The sequence below is a fragment of the Humulus lupulus genome, chromosome 4 (genome assembly GCF_963169125.1).
Source record: "Humulus lupulus chromosome 4, drHumLupu1.1, whole genome shotgun sequence".
Classification (NCBI taxonomy): Eukaryota; Viridiplantae; Streptophyta; class Magnoliopsida; order Rosales; family Cannabaceae; genus Humulus; species Humulus lupulus.
In genome coordinates, this window is record NC_084796.1 from 230,380,952 (window position 1) to 230,397,301 (window position 16,350).

The 16,350-nt window shown below is 33.5% G+C and overlaps 1 protein-coding gene and 1 long non-coding RNA gene across 3 annotated transcripts; both read right to left on the minus strand.

The window, feature by feature from the left end:
- Nucleotides 1-381: 381 nt before the first annotated feature.
- On the minus strand, nt 382-2,723 carry LOC133829441 (uncharacterized). Its single transcript, XR_009891782.1, has 4 exons — nt 2,345-2,723; nt 1,259-1,392; nt 1,024-1,168; nt 382-515 (listed from the first exon to the last, which is right to left on the minus strand). It is a non-coding gene; the product is annotated as an uncharacterized LOC133829441 (long non-coding RNA).
- Nucleotides 2,724-7,890: 5,167 nt separating this feature from the next.
- Nucleotides 7,891-10,355, minus strand: LOC133829442 (zinc transporter ZTP29-like). 2 transcript variants are annotated; one of them, XM_062259177.1, is made up of 5 exons: nt 9,469-10,355; nt 9,094-9,161; nt 8,764-8,820; nt 8,542-8,659; nt 7,891-8,388 (listed from the first exon to the last, which is right to left on the minus strand). In XM_062259177.1, the coding sequence occupies exons 1-5, from the start codon at nt 9,522-9,524 to the stop codon at nt 8,343-8,345; spliced, it is 345 nt and encodes a 114-aa protein (XP_062115161.1). In that variant the 5' UTR covers nt 9,525-10,355; the 3' UTR covers nt 7,891-8,342. The 2 variants fall into 2 exon arrangements, 1 of the variants encoding a protein (XP_062115161.1); XR_009891783.1 differs by lacking the exons at nt 7,891-8,388; nt 9,469-10,355 and adding an exon at nt 9,259-9,460 and having other exon boundaries at nt 8,573-8,659; nt 8,764-9,161.
- Between the last annotated feature and the right edge of the window lie 5,995 nt (nt 10,356-16,350).

Below are 16,350 nucleotides of genomic sequence, written 5' to 3' on the forward strand. Positions count from 1 at the left end.
TAACATCGAAAATGTGTTATCAAAACATACGATAACACTTTCTGATGTGTTAAGACCGACTATGTTATCGTAGGTCAGGGTACTTTACATAACACTTTATCAGTGTTATACAGATGTGTTATTGTACTGTCAACGATAACACAATTTCTGTGTTATTTTAATATATATATATAAGTGTTTAATTATGTTATTTATAGTCGATTATATAACATTTTTTTGTCTTATACTACACTTTAGTATAACACATTTTTTGTGTTATACTACACTTTAGTATAACACATGTGTTATATCAGCTTAGAGAAACATAATCTTTTTTTACTTGCACAAAACTAGGAAAACAAATATGAAAGTTGAAGCCAAATAAGGTAACATAAATATGCCCAATTCAGATTCATTTATCACTAAATACAAAATAAGAAATGTATACAAAAATTAGTGAAATACATTCTTCCATTCTAAAGGCCTCAACTACAAATGTTGTCAAGAATTGCTCCAAAGAAATCATCTCAATATACCTGCACATTGTAAAAAAAAAGTCATTTTATTATTAAGAACAAAAATTCTTGCCACCACAACAACAAACTTACAGTCTTTTCTTAAATGATACATTGAAAACTTCAAAAGAAGAAAATGGAAAACTAAGATAAATACTTATCTGTTTTAGTTCAATAAAATAAGAGAGCTATCAAGAAAGAGCTAGGGAATTTTCAGATGAACAATAAAATAAGAGAGAATCAGTAGAGAATTTTTTCAGCGTTAGTAATAAAATCCATGATTATTTCTTAGTATTTATAGACACAAGATGATTAATAGCAAGCATGCCTCTTAATGAGACTACGGTATGTATCAAGATGAACTTTGTTCAAATCATTGACAATTTGATGAATCAAGATTCAAAAGTTCACAGTGAAGAAATTAGTATCATGCAAGTAAAATTTAGAAATAAAATCAGTACGCGTGTGTTAAAAAAGGAACAAGCAAATGATTAGAAAAGAATAAGATAATGATTATGTAAAAGCTTACTTGCTTCAGAAGCTCTGCATTAGATGAACAAGAATCCATTAAGTTGAAATTAAAATATGCCTGTTTTAAGTGGCATATTTTGGTTCTTTAGCAGTTGGTTTATATGGTAGTACATCATGTACCCCACTTTTTCTCTGCTTTTTCCCTGAAAGTTTAGGAGTTATTTTAATTTCAACTTAATGTTTTGAAAATTAGTAAGTTAATCAATAAAAAAACACAATAGAAGGTGATATACTTGTAGCGCTCACAGAAATGAAGTGCCATCTCCCCAACTGCTGCTCCACTAACAATTACTTTGGCACCGGAATCAGCAACTGCCTTTATAAGCTCCTCAACTTTAGCTTCTTCAGTTTTCGCATAATTTTCTAGCTACAAGATATTAAAAAAACTATGAGAACTACTTAAAGGCACATAATACATAAAAATGTCAAGGATAACATAACAAGCCAAGATATTAAGAAGCAATTTTATATCAACTGGAGCAAGAACAGAGCAGAACAATATTCTCACGATGGTGTCATTTGTCATTCCTGAGTCTGGAATATCCACCAATATCATGGAAAAGAATAGAATTGCAAGCCCAAAACTGTCCAGCAAGAAAAGCTTTTCTTTTTTTAATTCATCATTTATTAAGGAGAAAATATGAACTAAACAACCAAAAGAACCCAGAAAAATGGATGCCACTAAACATTAATATGAGATGAAGGAAAATTTTGCACAATACATTAGTTACGTGAAGGATCAAAATTAGCCACAACAACAAAGGCATTGACAGACAGGCAACTGTAAGTGCATGCAAATAAAAAGCAAGAAATAAAGAAAATAAATGAAATAGTTGGACCATATTTTGACTATTTTAACAAGGAACTCGAACACATGCACATTCTAGACTAGCAGCACATTTTCTCCTTCCTGTTCCCCTTTCTCAAAATTAGATACAATCCACTTTTCAAGTCGAAAGATTGCAATGTGTAAAAGTTGTTCTAGAAATGCAAATTTATAACATTATTTTGAGTCTCAACTTAGCATCAAATGCCTGTAGATAAGAATCACCTTAAATCCTAAGAACCCTTGGCTTATCTAACCTCAACACTAGTCATATACCTCAACATTATTGGAATTTTTTAACAAATAATACACATTGCTCAGAATTTCTCTATGGTGATGAGTCTGATGACTCAAAACAGTCAGTTGGGATCAATCATAGAAGTAAAAGAAAAAACAATAATCAACCAAACCAGTTGGGATCACATTCAATATTGGCCATATTATCAATTTTTTCAAATTTATTTAACTAGATATGATAAGCACTTGTTAATACCTGCGAAGAATGCTATAGAGTTCTGGTCTCGCTCTCATCCAGTCAGCAAAACTGCTATTACCAACAGATTTAGATTGAAGGGCTAATTTCTCTAAATGAATGTAGACAACAAAGCATATAAGAAAGTTAGATCTTGGAAAGTTGTCAGTGGCAATAGTGGCAGCGTCTGAAACTCTTCCGATTGAATTAGATCTTGGAATGCCTATTTATACAAAAAGACTAAGAATGAGAAGCCAACATCGTCAAAGACTGACTAGTGTGTTGTGCAGATAACAACAGGAGAAAGAGGCAGAAAAAAGGATACAATATTTTAAAACTAGAAAATAGTACAAGTGATCCAGCAAAAATTAGCAATAATATCAGTAAGACATTTGTTGTTGGCCCATTATCTTTTCAAATAAGATCTAGTAACTTTTATTGAATGTAAACATGTTTGAAAATTTTCTCTCCAAGCCGTCACAGTACTACTATTATTGATCAAAAAGCAAACTCTCATTTAGAGCTTGAAAATCAACCCTCAGCTTTGTCCTAGCTTTTTCAGAAATATTAAACAGGAATTATTTTGGAAGAAAATTAAAGCAAAAGGCTTATTTGGGATACAATTACACTCAAAGTCTGGGAAGACTACCAATCAACTGCTTCATTCCTAATTACATATGTGATGGAAGAGATTATTAGGCAAAACAATGGTAGAATGGTATGGTATTTTAGATATTTCTTCCTCCACAACACTGATCTAAGAAGCATATAGATACTGTCACACATTTATTAAACATGTAAACTTTGTTATGCATTATCATCGAATATAAAAGATGGAAAATGAAGCATCTTCAAAGATTAATGAAAGAACTAGTCCTTGGTCCCAAAAATCTATCGGCATATGTAAATTCCATCAGAAAATAAAACCAAGCAAAATCTGATAGTTACACAATGCACCCATCACAAATTTGTTTGGGACCACAAACTGATCACAAATTTGTTTGCAACGAGCAAGTTCCCCATGTTTCTAATACACTCAATTTCAAGTACTCAAGTACATGACCAAAGCTTATTTGCTTAGTTTATATAAACTCAGACAAAAAGCATGTATATACAATTCAAATATTCAACAAAGAAATTAACAAAAATAAGATAGAGAGTACTTATGATTAGCCTAATCCATTACAAGCACAAAAGGAAAAATTTAGAACAACGTTAGCCCAAACTTACAAGGGGAGGAAACTAATCAAAGCTTAATACTAGAAACAAAATAAGAAAGAAATAACAAGCTACAAATTGACACCACACAAACCTAAAACATAACTTAATTCATAGAAAAGAAATTTCCCTGCAGTTATTGAAGAGGAAATGAATGAAGATAAAAGTAAGTGGAAACCTAGTTCAACAAAAAATAATATAACCACGAAATAAAATTGGAGAGTGAAAGTTAAAGTAGGTCTCACCATTGCTTCTATAACTATAAGTACACAAATCTTCATAATAAAAAATTAAATTTACCATATATCAAAAGCAAGAAAGTCATAATAAGGTATGAGCATTGAAAAAGAGAAGACTTTGTTCTAAAATTACGTGGTTCAACTTTATAATGTATGAAATATAATCAAGAATGATGCATCAATGACACAAGTATAAATCAATAAATAGATGCAACAAAACTTTGAGTATACTTTAATGACTTAATATAAACTTAAACACTAGCCATGCGAAGTCAATAATTCAACAAGCAAGCAAAGATCTAAAGACAATATATATACATATATAAATTCATAAGGATAGATCTACCATCTTTTGCTTAAATAAAACCCCTTATTTTTTTTCTTCTTCAGATATCTCTGCCATCTTTTACTTGAATAAACCCCTTTATTTTTTTTTCTTCAGATTTCACTCATAATGCAAAATAGGGGCAGCAAGTGGAAAAAAAAAAAGAAACTTGCAAATGGCATCATCTTAGGCACATGGACTCGATAGATTAGTGCACTTTTCAAACAGCTGTGTTGGATTTTTTTTTAATTTAAAATGGTATTTTCCTAGACAGAGGCCACACACTTAATTCATTAAAATAAAGTAGAATACAACACAACATAAGCAACCAACCCCTGCCCAAAGTCAGACTTGAAGGGACCAAAGAAAAGAAAGATTGTTTGCTAAACTAAATTTTGATTCCCTTTGTTTGTATATTTCAGGACAAAACTCCACTCTAATCATATCCATAATGTATATTAATTACATAGTGTATATTAGTTTATTTTATAAACTTAGACTATATAATTTTTAGTTTATAAATATTATTCATAAATGTATATTAATTATTAATGATATCTAACTCCAACCATTCAATACTATTACTATAAAATACAAAAAAAAAAAAAAAAAAAAGAGTTTATAGCTAGTTAGTTTACAACTAATATCATTAGGTTAGTTAGGATTTGTAGGAAAGATCTCCACATATAGATTAACAAAGAGATTTCAAACTCAAATTTCTTACTCAGGATTAAAAAAAAAAAATTAGATAGATATTACTTGCTTATTTAGATAGATATTACTTGCTTGTCAACTTTAGGCAAACATATATTAGCAAAACTAGCTCACAAGAATACCAGTAACACAGTAAGAAGAATCAAATGTAATGTAGAGTCCAAGAACTTTACTTAGCTAATTATTTAGTAGTATTATAGTATGTATAGTATTATCTTTGTTACTGTGGATTTTTGGTTCAGACCGGGAATTATTTGGACACTCATAGTAGTACTTATAGATTTTCTAAGTTTAACCTATAGTTTAAGAATATTAAGTATAACCTAAGGTTTGATTATATGACTGAAATTAAGGATTATATTTATTATACTATAAGGTTTAGATATCAACCAATAGGATTTTAAGCACATATTATGAATGGGTAATTAAGGATTAAGTATTTTTGAGGATTAAATTAAATAAGGGTGAAGTTTGAATGTTATAGGGTCAGTCAGCAGCTTTGAATACGTTGAAGGCTTAGTCAAGGTTGTTTACTCCATTCAAACTTAGCTAAAAATGTGTAATTTCGTGTTTAAATATTCAGCGTGTGCCGATATATCGCAGCTATAGGGGGCGATATATCGTAGCACGTAGATACGGAAAACACGAGACGATGCACGGTCGCCTCAGGCATACTGGCCCAGGCGATATATCGCCTACAGGGGGCGATATATCGCCTCCTCCAGCATAAATTCAAACATTTTTGAATTCTTTTCCTTTCAGCCATTCAAACTTCTTCAAAAGTCCAGCATCTTTTGAACGAGTCTTCAGCCTCTGCTGAACGATTATTCAAATGATTTTCACCTAAAAAGCCATTATTTTTATTAAAGTAAAATCAAGATACTTTCATTCCCAAACTCTATAAATAGGACCTAGTACCCAGCCATTATTCACCCTTTGCTCTACGTTCAGAAGCTGCTAGTGCTAAGTGAGTGTGAGAGTGTAAACACCTGGTTTGGGGAATCATAAGCTTAAACATCATAAGCTTATCAAACACTTTGGGAAGTGAGGTTCTATAGTATTTCGGTTGTGGTATAGATTGGTCTTTCAAGTCTTTGAGGTAAACCAAAACTTTAGTTCATTTGCTTTATGTTATTTCCTCTTTCATAACCTTCTACTCAGTCCCCTAACCTCATTCTTATTTTGGTTAGGGAATCCAAGTTCTTAAGCACATAAGTTTCGGTAAGTATGTTTTTCAATGGTTTAGTCTTTCCATCCTTTTCATTTCTTCTTCTTCATAAGACTCACTCTTTCTCATATGGTTTTAGGAGTGTTCCAAAAAGTCCCAACTCAGTCCATATATCCCGGTAACTTTGGTAAGGAAAATAGGCTAGAATCAATATGTTATATGCTTATGTTATCTTATGCTTTATGTTATTAAATGTGTTATGAATATGTATGTTTGTAGGCTTGGGCTTATGCCCTATTTGACTAACAAGACCCCAAAAAGATTATGGGCATATGCCTACTTAGCTAGTAGGACCCCACTAATCTCATGGGCATAAGCTTGTTTAGTCTATGGGACCCCAAGTAATAATGGCCATTATAATAAGTGTATGTATTAAGTGTTATGATATGTCTTTACGTTTCTTATGAAATTTATGTGTATGACTATGTGGTAGATTTTCCTTGCTGGGCATTAGGCTCATTCCTTTTTGTTTTATGTGCAGGAAAATAGCTTTAGAGGTGGTAAGATTCGTGACGCTTAGATGATGTGTATCGATGGTGAATGGAGTCAAGGGGCCGAGCGTTATTCGATTCAAGGATGTAGTCTCATTTTTTTTTTTTTTTATGTTTTACATGTATTTTCCGCATTTTCTATGTAACTCTTTTCATTTTAAGTTATTTTTGTTTTAAAGACAATGGGTACCCATATCCTACTTATTTTATGAAAGTAACCTTTGTTTCTACAAGTTTATAATAAATTATGGTATTTTCGCAAATGTATGTTTTAGTAAGAAATTTGTATGTATAGTTCGATAATGGTCCAAGAGTCTAGATTCGTGGGTCATTACATGTAATAATGCACAAGAATCTGAGATTACACCATAAGTCTTTATTAAGCATCAACAATCTGAGATTACACCCTATACACAGTTGAGAAGAACTAGCACACTCAAGTTATAACAGTTCACACATAATAAACCATGCAAATATTGAGGACATAAATAATACAAGAAAGGAAAATGCAGCAAAAGTGGCAAAATGATAAAATTTTAATGAAATGAATATCAGTAAGGGAAAAAAAACCAACTCTTTATTAGCAGTTACTCCACAAAAGTGGTGTAGAAGATACTCCAGACTATTTCTCTCCAATTTCAGTACCCTTGAGGCCCGAGGCAAAGAAAAAAGAGAAAAGCAATTCAATAATGAAATAATAGCAGATAAATGTTTAAATAATTACTAGGTGGAGGCATTTCAAAATTTAGAAGAGTAACAACACAACTCACAGTTACTCCTAATTAAAAGGAAAATCACTATAGCCTAGTTCTATAATCACTGCTCACATATGGTATTATGTTACCATCAGAATATCAATTGACAAAATTTGAAGCATTATAAGAAAAACAAAATTAGTCAGCAACTACAAGGCAGGAATTTATTGTTACGAAAATCCCATGATTTATATTTATATATAGAGAAGATAAAAAATTACATTATCACCCAAGGAAGAAAAAAATACATCCAGTTGATATATTGTATTAAAATATCAAACATACATGAAAAATTTATTCAACAGCCTGGAGTGCAAACTGCAAATAGATTTCAGGTAAAGAGGAGTGTCCTTCAATCAACAGACTCCCAATACAAGATCAGGGGTAAAGGCTAATAGATCCATGAAAGCTGCTTATTTTTAAGAATATTTACCAACCTCACACATGGTTCATATAAAATAAACTAAGACAATAAAGAAAAGATTAATCCAGAATTACACTACAATATCTACAATTCCATTTATGTTTAAAAATTCAAGACCTTAAGAAAGTAATTGTACAAAGAACATATTTATAAGGGTTTGGAGTGGCATTATGATCACGAATAGTTATTAGATGCATCACTTCCTTGTCTTGGAATGTTCAGGAAAAAATCATAATAATAAAGAGCATAATTAACAAAAATCTGGAACCACCACTGAAAGTATGTACACCAAATATCCCAAAAGAATGAAAATGAAACAAAATATTGAGGCTAAGATACCAATGAAAATAAGAAACTACTTCTCCATGTGTAGAAATTATACATATTAATCAATCTCCAGAAAGAGCAACTGAAATTAACTCCAAATACCAGTAATTTTTATAGTACAATACCTGGCCGGTGCCAAACATATTGCAGATTTAAATGCCAAAATCTCTTTGAAGCCAAAAAATATCACGGTCTGTTCCGTGCATCACCTAATTCAGTTCACTATCTTTATCGACAGAATCCATATACGAATAATATACATGTACAATGTAGAATCCTGATGCAAATTGATCAAACCCTATAAGCTCATCTCCTTGGGCAAGCTGATTTCAAGAAAATATAAGCTGCAAAACCGAAAAAAGAAGAATAATAAACCATGAGAAACGTCAAACTTTAGAGCTCTCTAACCTCCTAGGCATTCATTCTTTTTGGCAAGGCGCCTATATTGAAATCTCTTTCAAAGGGCAAATAATTATGTTTTCATTCAGTTTTATTACCTTGCTGACATGAAAGCCATTCCCAAGAACACCGCCTTTGTAGATTGCTTTTTCCCCGCATAGTCAAACGCCAATGGAAGCATCTCTTGCAGAGTTAGAAAAGCCATCACTCCACCAACTGTCAGAAAAATTTGTAAGAATCAAATTATCTCATGCCTATGTTTAGTAGCGAAAGTAAGATTCATCCATCTATAAACATTTTTAGGAATCAATATCACTAACCTGCTCCAAGAAGGCCTTCAATAATTTCAGGATTCAAGCTGCTTGGGAATAGATACGCTGCAAGTAAAAGAAAAAATTACGGAGAAAATCAGTTTTAGGATAGCAACTGCATTTCGGCAAAAACATAAGATTTCCCCAAGTGTAAAATCAAGTTTTTAATCCCCTCAAAGGGTGCCTGAGTGGTTAAGTACAAGTCCTTCCTTCCAGGATCAGCCTTGCTTCGATTCAAGCCAGTGTGTCCTCTAACATGTAGCAAAACAAATTTAATAGAAATCTCTGCTTTCAAACAGAAAACAGCCTAGCATTCACATCATACAGAAGTTCACGTACCCACAATTATAACACCCAACAGTTCAGCAAAACCAGAAAGGGTTGCCAATTTGAATGCCTGCCACTTGCTGTGAAAGATCACCAAATCAGTAAATCTTAGTTTATTGAGACAGATTATATCACCAATTCAACCAACCTTAAGAAACCACCAGTACAGAAACAAACATTTTGAAACTCAGATTTTGTAGACACTAGAACAATACTCCAAATTTTCAAACTAAAAATGCAACTCAGCTAGCTTCCATAAATTGATGATCCTTGGATTTGAGATACGAAACAACTAACTCAATGAGTAAGGAAAAGAGTTCAGGGAATGGGCAACCCTAAAAAAAAAATTAATTAGATGAAGATTAAAGAAAACTAGAGATTACTAACCAGCGGGTGAATACACTCTTTACAATTACCATCCTCGCTCTTCTGCAACCAAACATGCTCAAACAGTTGGCTCACATTATTAACAAAGATTTTGAACTCCTGTTGAGGTCTCAGAATCGACGGTATATGAAATGGAGTCTTCGGTTTCGTCCCAATGATCTTATCCTTTGTCGCCACCTTACGGGTGATGAATTAGAATCCTGCCCACTCAGCAACTAACTCGCCCCCTTCTTTTTCTTCCCACACACTAAATGAAACCCATCATCCACAATCGAAGTTCCATTCGTCACCCTCCCATCATCCAGCAAACTCTGAGCAAGAGAACGAGAGAGGCAGTGAGAAAAAAAAAACAAGAACAAAATTAACCCAAAACTCAACACTCCAAACATACATATATGCATATATAAAATAGAGAGAGCCGAGAGTGTCGGGGGTCACAGAAGAAAACTATATATATATATTCCTAAATATATATGTGCAGAGGGAAATCGGAAGAGTCGAAAAAAACTGAGAAAAAAAATTAAAATCAAGAGTTGAGGGAGGGAGTATATACATTGTGCAAACTGAGGGATGGAGAAATGTGAGTGGGTTTGGGGGTTTCGGCGTTTGGGTTTGGGTTTGGGGGTTTCTCCGTTTGGGATTTCTGAAAGTAAAAAAGGGAAAGTGACAAAAACTATACCAAAGGATGCGAGAAGCTAGTGATAGAAGCCATAGATTTGAGGGGTGGAGGAGATTTGAGGGATGAAGGAGACTGAAGTAATGATTGAGTTCGGAGACCGTACGTAGCCGAAGAAGAAAATGGGTCACTGTTCTTTGTGTCCGAAATGTTGAAGATAGTCTGAAAAAAAAAATGCTAAGTGGTGGGCTCACTAAAAAAACTACCGCCCTTTTTTCATTAATTTGCCACATACAATAATTTTTCATAACACACTTTTATTAGTATTATATTCGTGTGTTATGAAAATGGGTATTTGGTGTAGTGGGCATTTATTTTGGTAAATTGAGTATTCACATGTCGTAGGATCTGAAAAGGGGTTTTAAAATTAATGTGAATGAATCTACACATGCGGTCCTTATCATTGACAGTGATAATGTTCCTTGACTTTTACATTTGATTTGACAAAAAAATTTAAACAATTGTTTTGGTCCTTATGTTGTTAGTTTTAACCGTTTTAATATAATAATTTGTGCGGATATAAATGGTGATATGTTCACTTTGAATTTGAATCATGGGGTTTATTGGTTTAATCCTAATGATAGTAAAAAGTATGATGGTGGAATAGTGGACCACTTTGACTGGTATAGGTTTGACTACTTTAGCATATTGGTACTAGAAAGGGCTGCAATTGTAGTTGGGTGCCAACTGCCATTGGGTTTTTTCTTCAAGCCCAAGGGCAGTACATTTTCCAATGGGAGGATGATTGTTACTGAAAACTATGTTATGGAGGTAATTGGGGATATGATAAGAATATTTTATAGGGAGGTGGACTTTTACCTAGTTTTACCAGATCTAATATTACCCTTAGAGTGGAGGGATGATAATGAGTGTGTTAGGTTAGGCATGTTCTTGAGAAACCTTCAAGGTTGTCGCACTACGTCATTGAAGAGCTTCCAAACAATGCATATGGTGTAGCTGATGTGATTGTAAACCCATGTGGAGCAACACCTACTGCTGAGCACTGCAAGAATCCACCACCACCAGCACCTACTGCTAATCAGTTTAGGGAGCCTGTAGAGTTATCATCATCTGATGGTGAAGAAGATGTTATATCATTTTATAATATAATGTAATATTATATTATATTATAATATAATGTTTTAGATTAAATAAATGTGACAAAGAGTGTCACATATTGTAACATATAATAGAGGGTTACAATATTTAGATATATGAGATATATCCAAATAATGTAACATATTTGGTGTTACAAATTTGTAACTTCCAAATATTACCCTTTATTGTGTAAATTTGGTGTTACACAATATTGAGATGAATTTCATAAAGCCATATGTAAGATGATTGTTAGAGATATGATTTTAACCCCAATAATGTGTTTTGGGGGTCACAAAATCATTTGGGAGGGTTTGGAACCGTTTGGAAGAATAGCACATTTTCAAGTGTTGAAACTGGGCTGTGGTCGCGGCCACTGAATGATGGTGGCCATGGCCTAGAGGACAGAGAGCAGTGGCCGTGGCCACTGATGTCCCTGGTCGCGGCCACAGGTGCATTTCAAGCCATTTTTTCAGTTTTTTCCAAATGTGTTAAACGGTTCCAAAAACCCAAATAACTCCCAAATCTCATTTTTAATTCCATATTAATCCAATTAAACATTGGTAACAGCCATGGGGGTTGGTGGAATTTGAAATTCAAAGGGTGTCTCTAAACTCTATAAATAGGAGCTCATAGCTCACTTGAAAGACACAACATTTCTATCCATTAGAGCACTTGGCTAGAAACACCTTGAGGCTTGATAATTCTAGAAAGCATTTCCTTTAATCTGAGAGAGATCCCTTAGTGCTTGAGTTAGGGGAAATAAGCTTTTGCACAAAGGTTTAAACCTTGTTCAAGTTGGTGATCCCCAACCCTCTTCACTTAGGTTGTGTAAGTGAGAGTTTACTTGTGTTTCTGTTCTTACATTTTATTATATTTCTTTTCTTCTTATTCTCTTGTTCTATTTACTTGTAACTTTTGTTTAGAGTTGTAATCTTCACTTTTGTTTCAAACACCTTTACTTTACTTGTAATCTTTTGCTTAGAGTTGTATTTTCACTATTATATTCTTCTTCTTCTTTTTGTTTATTTGTACATTCAGTTATAGAGTTGTAACCTTGTTTAATCAATCTATATTTATTTGTAATATTATTGCATAGAGTTGTATTATCTTACAATTTCCGTTGAGGCAAATACATATTTTCCTAACATTCAAAAGCTTAACCCATTGTTTGTTTCAATGGAAGGTGAGATCATCAAGATAATTTATCAAGACCTAGTGAGGTTGGATAGGTTTGATGGATCCAATTTCACTAGGTGGCAAGACAAGGTGAGATTCCATTTGACCACTCTCAAAATCGCCTACATTCTAGAATCCACTCTAGAACCTCTCCCAACGCCATCCGACAAGGACACTCCCGAGGAGGTGGAGAAAAGAAGGAAGAGGGAGGTGGTCAATCTCCTTTGTAGGGGTCATATCCTCAACGCCCTTTCTGATAGACTCTATGACCTCTACACTGAGAACAAATCGGCCAAGGAGATATGGGATGCACTTGGGAAAAAGTTCAAGGCGGAAGAGGAAGGTACCAAAAAGTTTTTGATATCTCAATCCTTTGATTTCAATTTTTTTGGTGATAAACCTATTCTTCCTCAAATACATGAATTGCAAATAATTGTTAACAAATTGAAAGTGTTAAAGATTGAGCTTCCCGAGGCCTTTCAAGTTGGTGCTATAGTGGCTAAATTACCACCAACTTGGAAGAGCTATAGGAAAAGAATCCTTCATAAAAATGAGGATTATTCTTTGGAGGAAATCCAAAAACATATTCGAATCGAGGAGGAATCGTTATGTAGAGGTAAACTTGTGGAGGGGTCTAATGGAGAGACTTCCAAAGAAAATGCGGTGTCACAACCAAAACATCCCAAAAACAAAGGGAAAAAGGGTAACGAGAAACCTTTGGGTCCAAAAACCAACCCAAACAAGTTTAAGGGTGACAAAGGTCCTTGCTTTGTGTGTGGCAAAAAGGGTCACTATGCTAGAGAGTATAGGCATAGAAAAGACCAACAAGGACCTAAGGTGAATGCAACTCAAGAGGAAAACATAGTTGCTACCCTTAGTGAGGTGAATGTGGTCCAAGGCAAGGTGAAAAGGTGGTGATATGATACATGTGCCACCGTCCATGTCACCTATGACAAATCATTGTTCAAGACCTTTGAAGAGTCAAAGGGCAACCATGAGATTCAAATGGGCAATGAGGGCGAATCCAAGGTACTTGGCAAAGGTACCATTGAAGTCTTTTTCACCTTCGGCAAGAAAGTTACATTAGTGAATGTACTTTATGTTCCCGAAATGAGTAGAAACTTGGTAAGTGGTGATTTGCTTGGCAAGCCCAGTATTAAATTCATTTTTGAGTCTGATAAACTTATACTTACAAAATCAAATGTATTTTTGGGAAATGGATACTCTTGTGAGGGTATGGTTAAATTGTGCACCAATGATGTAACTTTCAAAGTTATCAATAAAAATGCTAATTCTGCCTATATTGTTGAGTATGATTCTTTATTTTTGTGGCATCTTAGACTATCGCATATAGGTTTTTCAACCATGAAAAGAGTAGTAAACTGTGGTATGATTGCATGCAATATTAAAAACTATGGTAAATGTGAAACATGTGTTAAGGCAAAAATGATTAAGAAACCATTTCCTAGTGTAGAAAGATCATCTAATTTACTAGATTTAATCCATAGTGATCTTTGTGAATTAAATGGTGTTTTAACTAGAGGTGGTAAAAGGTATTTTCTTACTTTTATAGATGGTTTTAGTAGATATACCTATGTGTTTCTTTTAAAGCATAAAGATGAAACTTTTGATGCTTTTAAATTGTATAAATTAGAAGTTGAAAATCAACTAAATAAAAAGATTAAGGTGCTAAGAAGTGATAGAGGAGGAGAGTACTTCTCTAATGAATTCAATACATTTTGTGAAGAAAATGACATAATTCATGAGTGCACTGCACCTTATACACCACAAAACAATGGTGTTGCCGAAAGGGAAAATAGGACTTATCTAGATATGATAAATTCTATGTTGGTGTTTTCTAAGTTGAACTTCAACTTATGGGGTGAAGCGCTTTTAACTGCTTGTCACATTCTTAATCGAATACCGATGAAGAAAAATGAGATATCTCCATATGAGTTATGGAAAGGAAGAAAACCCAACATAGGGTACTTCAAAGTGTGGGGGTGCCTTGCATATTGCAAGAAAAACGAACCTAATAGAACAAAGTTAGGTTCAAGAGCCATAAAGTGTTATTTTGTTGGTTATGCCAATAATAGTAAAGCTTATAGGCTATTAGACTTAGAGTCTAATATTGTGATTGAATCTAGAGAAGTTGAATTTTTTGAGAATATGTTATGTGACAACAATTCTCAAGCTTCAACATCTCTAAAGGAGAATTTGTTATATGAGAACAATTCTCAAGCTTCTACATCCAAAGTTGATTCTCAAGAGGAGAGTTCTCAAAAGGATGTAAAGCAACCCTTTCAACCTAGAAGAAGTCAACGGCTTAAAAATCATAAAATTCTAGTAGTGAATGAGATAGATTCTCAACGAATTTCATTCTACATGGTAGAAGGAAATAGAGAGGAAGTCATTAGGAAAATTCCTATTATACTTCTCGTTGAGGATGATCCTAAGACTTGTAGAGAAGCTATGCAATCGAGAGATAGTGCATTTTGGAAAGAAGCCATCAATGATGAGATGGATTCCATTCTTTCCGACAACACTTGGAAATTGGTAGATCTTCCATCGGGGTCTAAGCCAATTGGGTGTAAGTGGGTATTTAGGAGAAAATACCACACTGACGACACTATCCAAACCTTTAAAGCTAGATTAGTAGCTAAAGGGTTTAGGCAAAAAGAGGGTATCAATTATTTCGATACCTATGCGCCTGTTGCAAGAACAACTTCTATAAGAATTTTGTTCGCTTTAGCTTCTATATACAACTTGTATTTTCATCAAATGGATGTCAAAATGACATTTCTTAATGGTGACCACAATGAGGAGGTTTATATGGAAATACCCGAAGGGTTTGTCCTACCAAAATATGAACATAAAGTATGTAGACTTGTAAAATTCTTATATGGATTGAAACAAGCTCCTAAGCAATGGCATGAGAAATTTGATCAAGCCATCATGTCCAATGGGTTTAGACATAACGAGAGATTTAGTGGCTGCATCATCTCGAGGGATGGGACTTAAACTCCCTAAAGAGATGCATGATTTATGGTAACCTATCTTAACACTAGTTATTCAACTAGTGTTAGGTTCAATAGGTAACAACAAGTCAATCAAGTGAATATTAGTTGTACTCAATACAAGTCTCGTCTGAGATATTGAGTACTTGTGAGTTACCAAGTTGAGGGTTAAAACCGAAAGGTTTTTTAATAGAATTTAGTCTTGCGAAGACAAGTATTTTTTGTAACAAAATACTATAAGGATTCTACCTATATGGACCTAGGGGTGGTGTCGCCTCTCATGAGAATTGGGAGTATTCTCAAGAACGTCCATGAATGGAAAGTGCACATGGCCATTAACGGTCCAAAGCGAGACATAGAGGTCTCAAGTGAACATCGCAAAGGTGTGTGTGTTATCACCGATTGGTTATCATGAAAAAATGGTTCAATGCCTAGTGCAACCAAATTTTTGACAAATTTTGTGATAATTACACTATAGTAAAGTTCAAGTTGAAAAACACTTTGCTTTATGCACTAATGCAATGACTCCTATAAGAGAGAGTTCTTATTTATTCAAGTAGGATATGTTATATTTTAAAATATAATGATTGATTAAATAAGTGTTACAATAGATAACTATTTAATCTAGTGGGGGAATGTTATATCATTTTATAATATAATGTTTTAGATTAAATAAATATGACAAAGAGTGTCACATATTATAACATATAATAGAGAGTTACAATATTTAGATATATGAGATATATCCAAATAATGTAACATATTTGGTGTTTCAAATTTGTAACTTCCAAATATTACCATTTATTGTGTAAATTTGGTGTTACACAATATTGAGATGAATTTCATAAAGTCATATGTAAGATGGTTGTTAGAGATATGATTTTAACTCCAATAATGTGTTTTGGGGGTTACAAA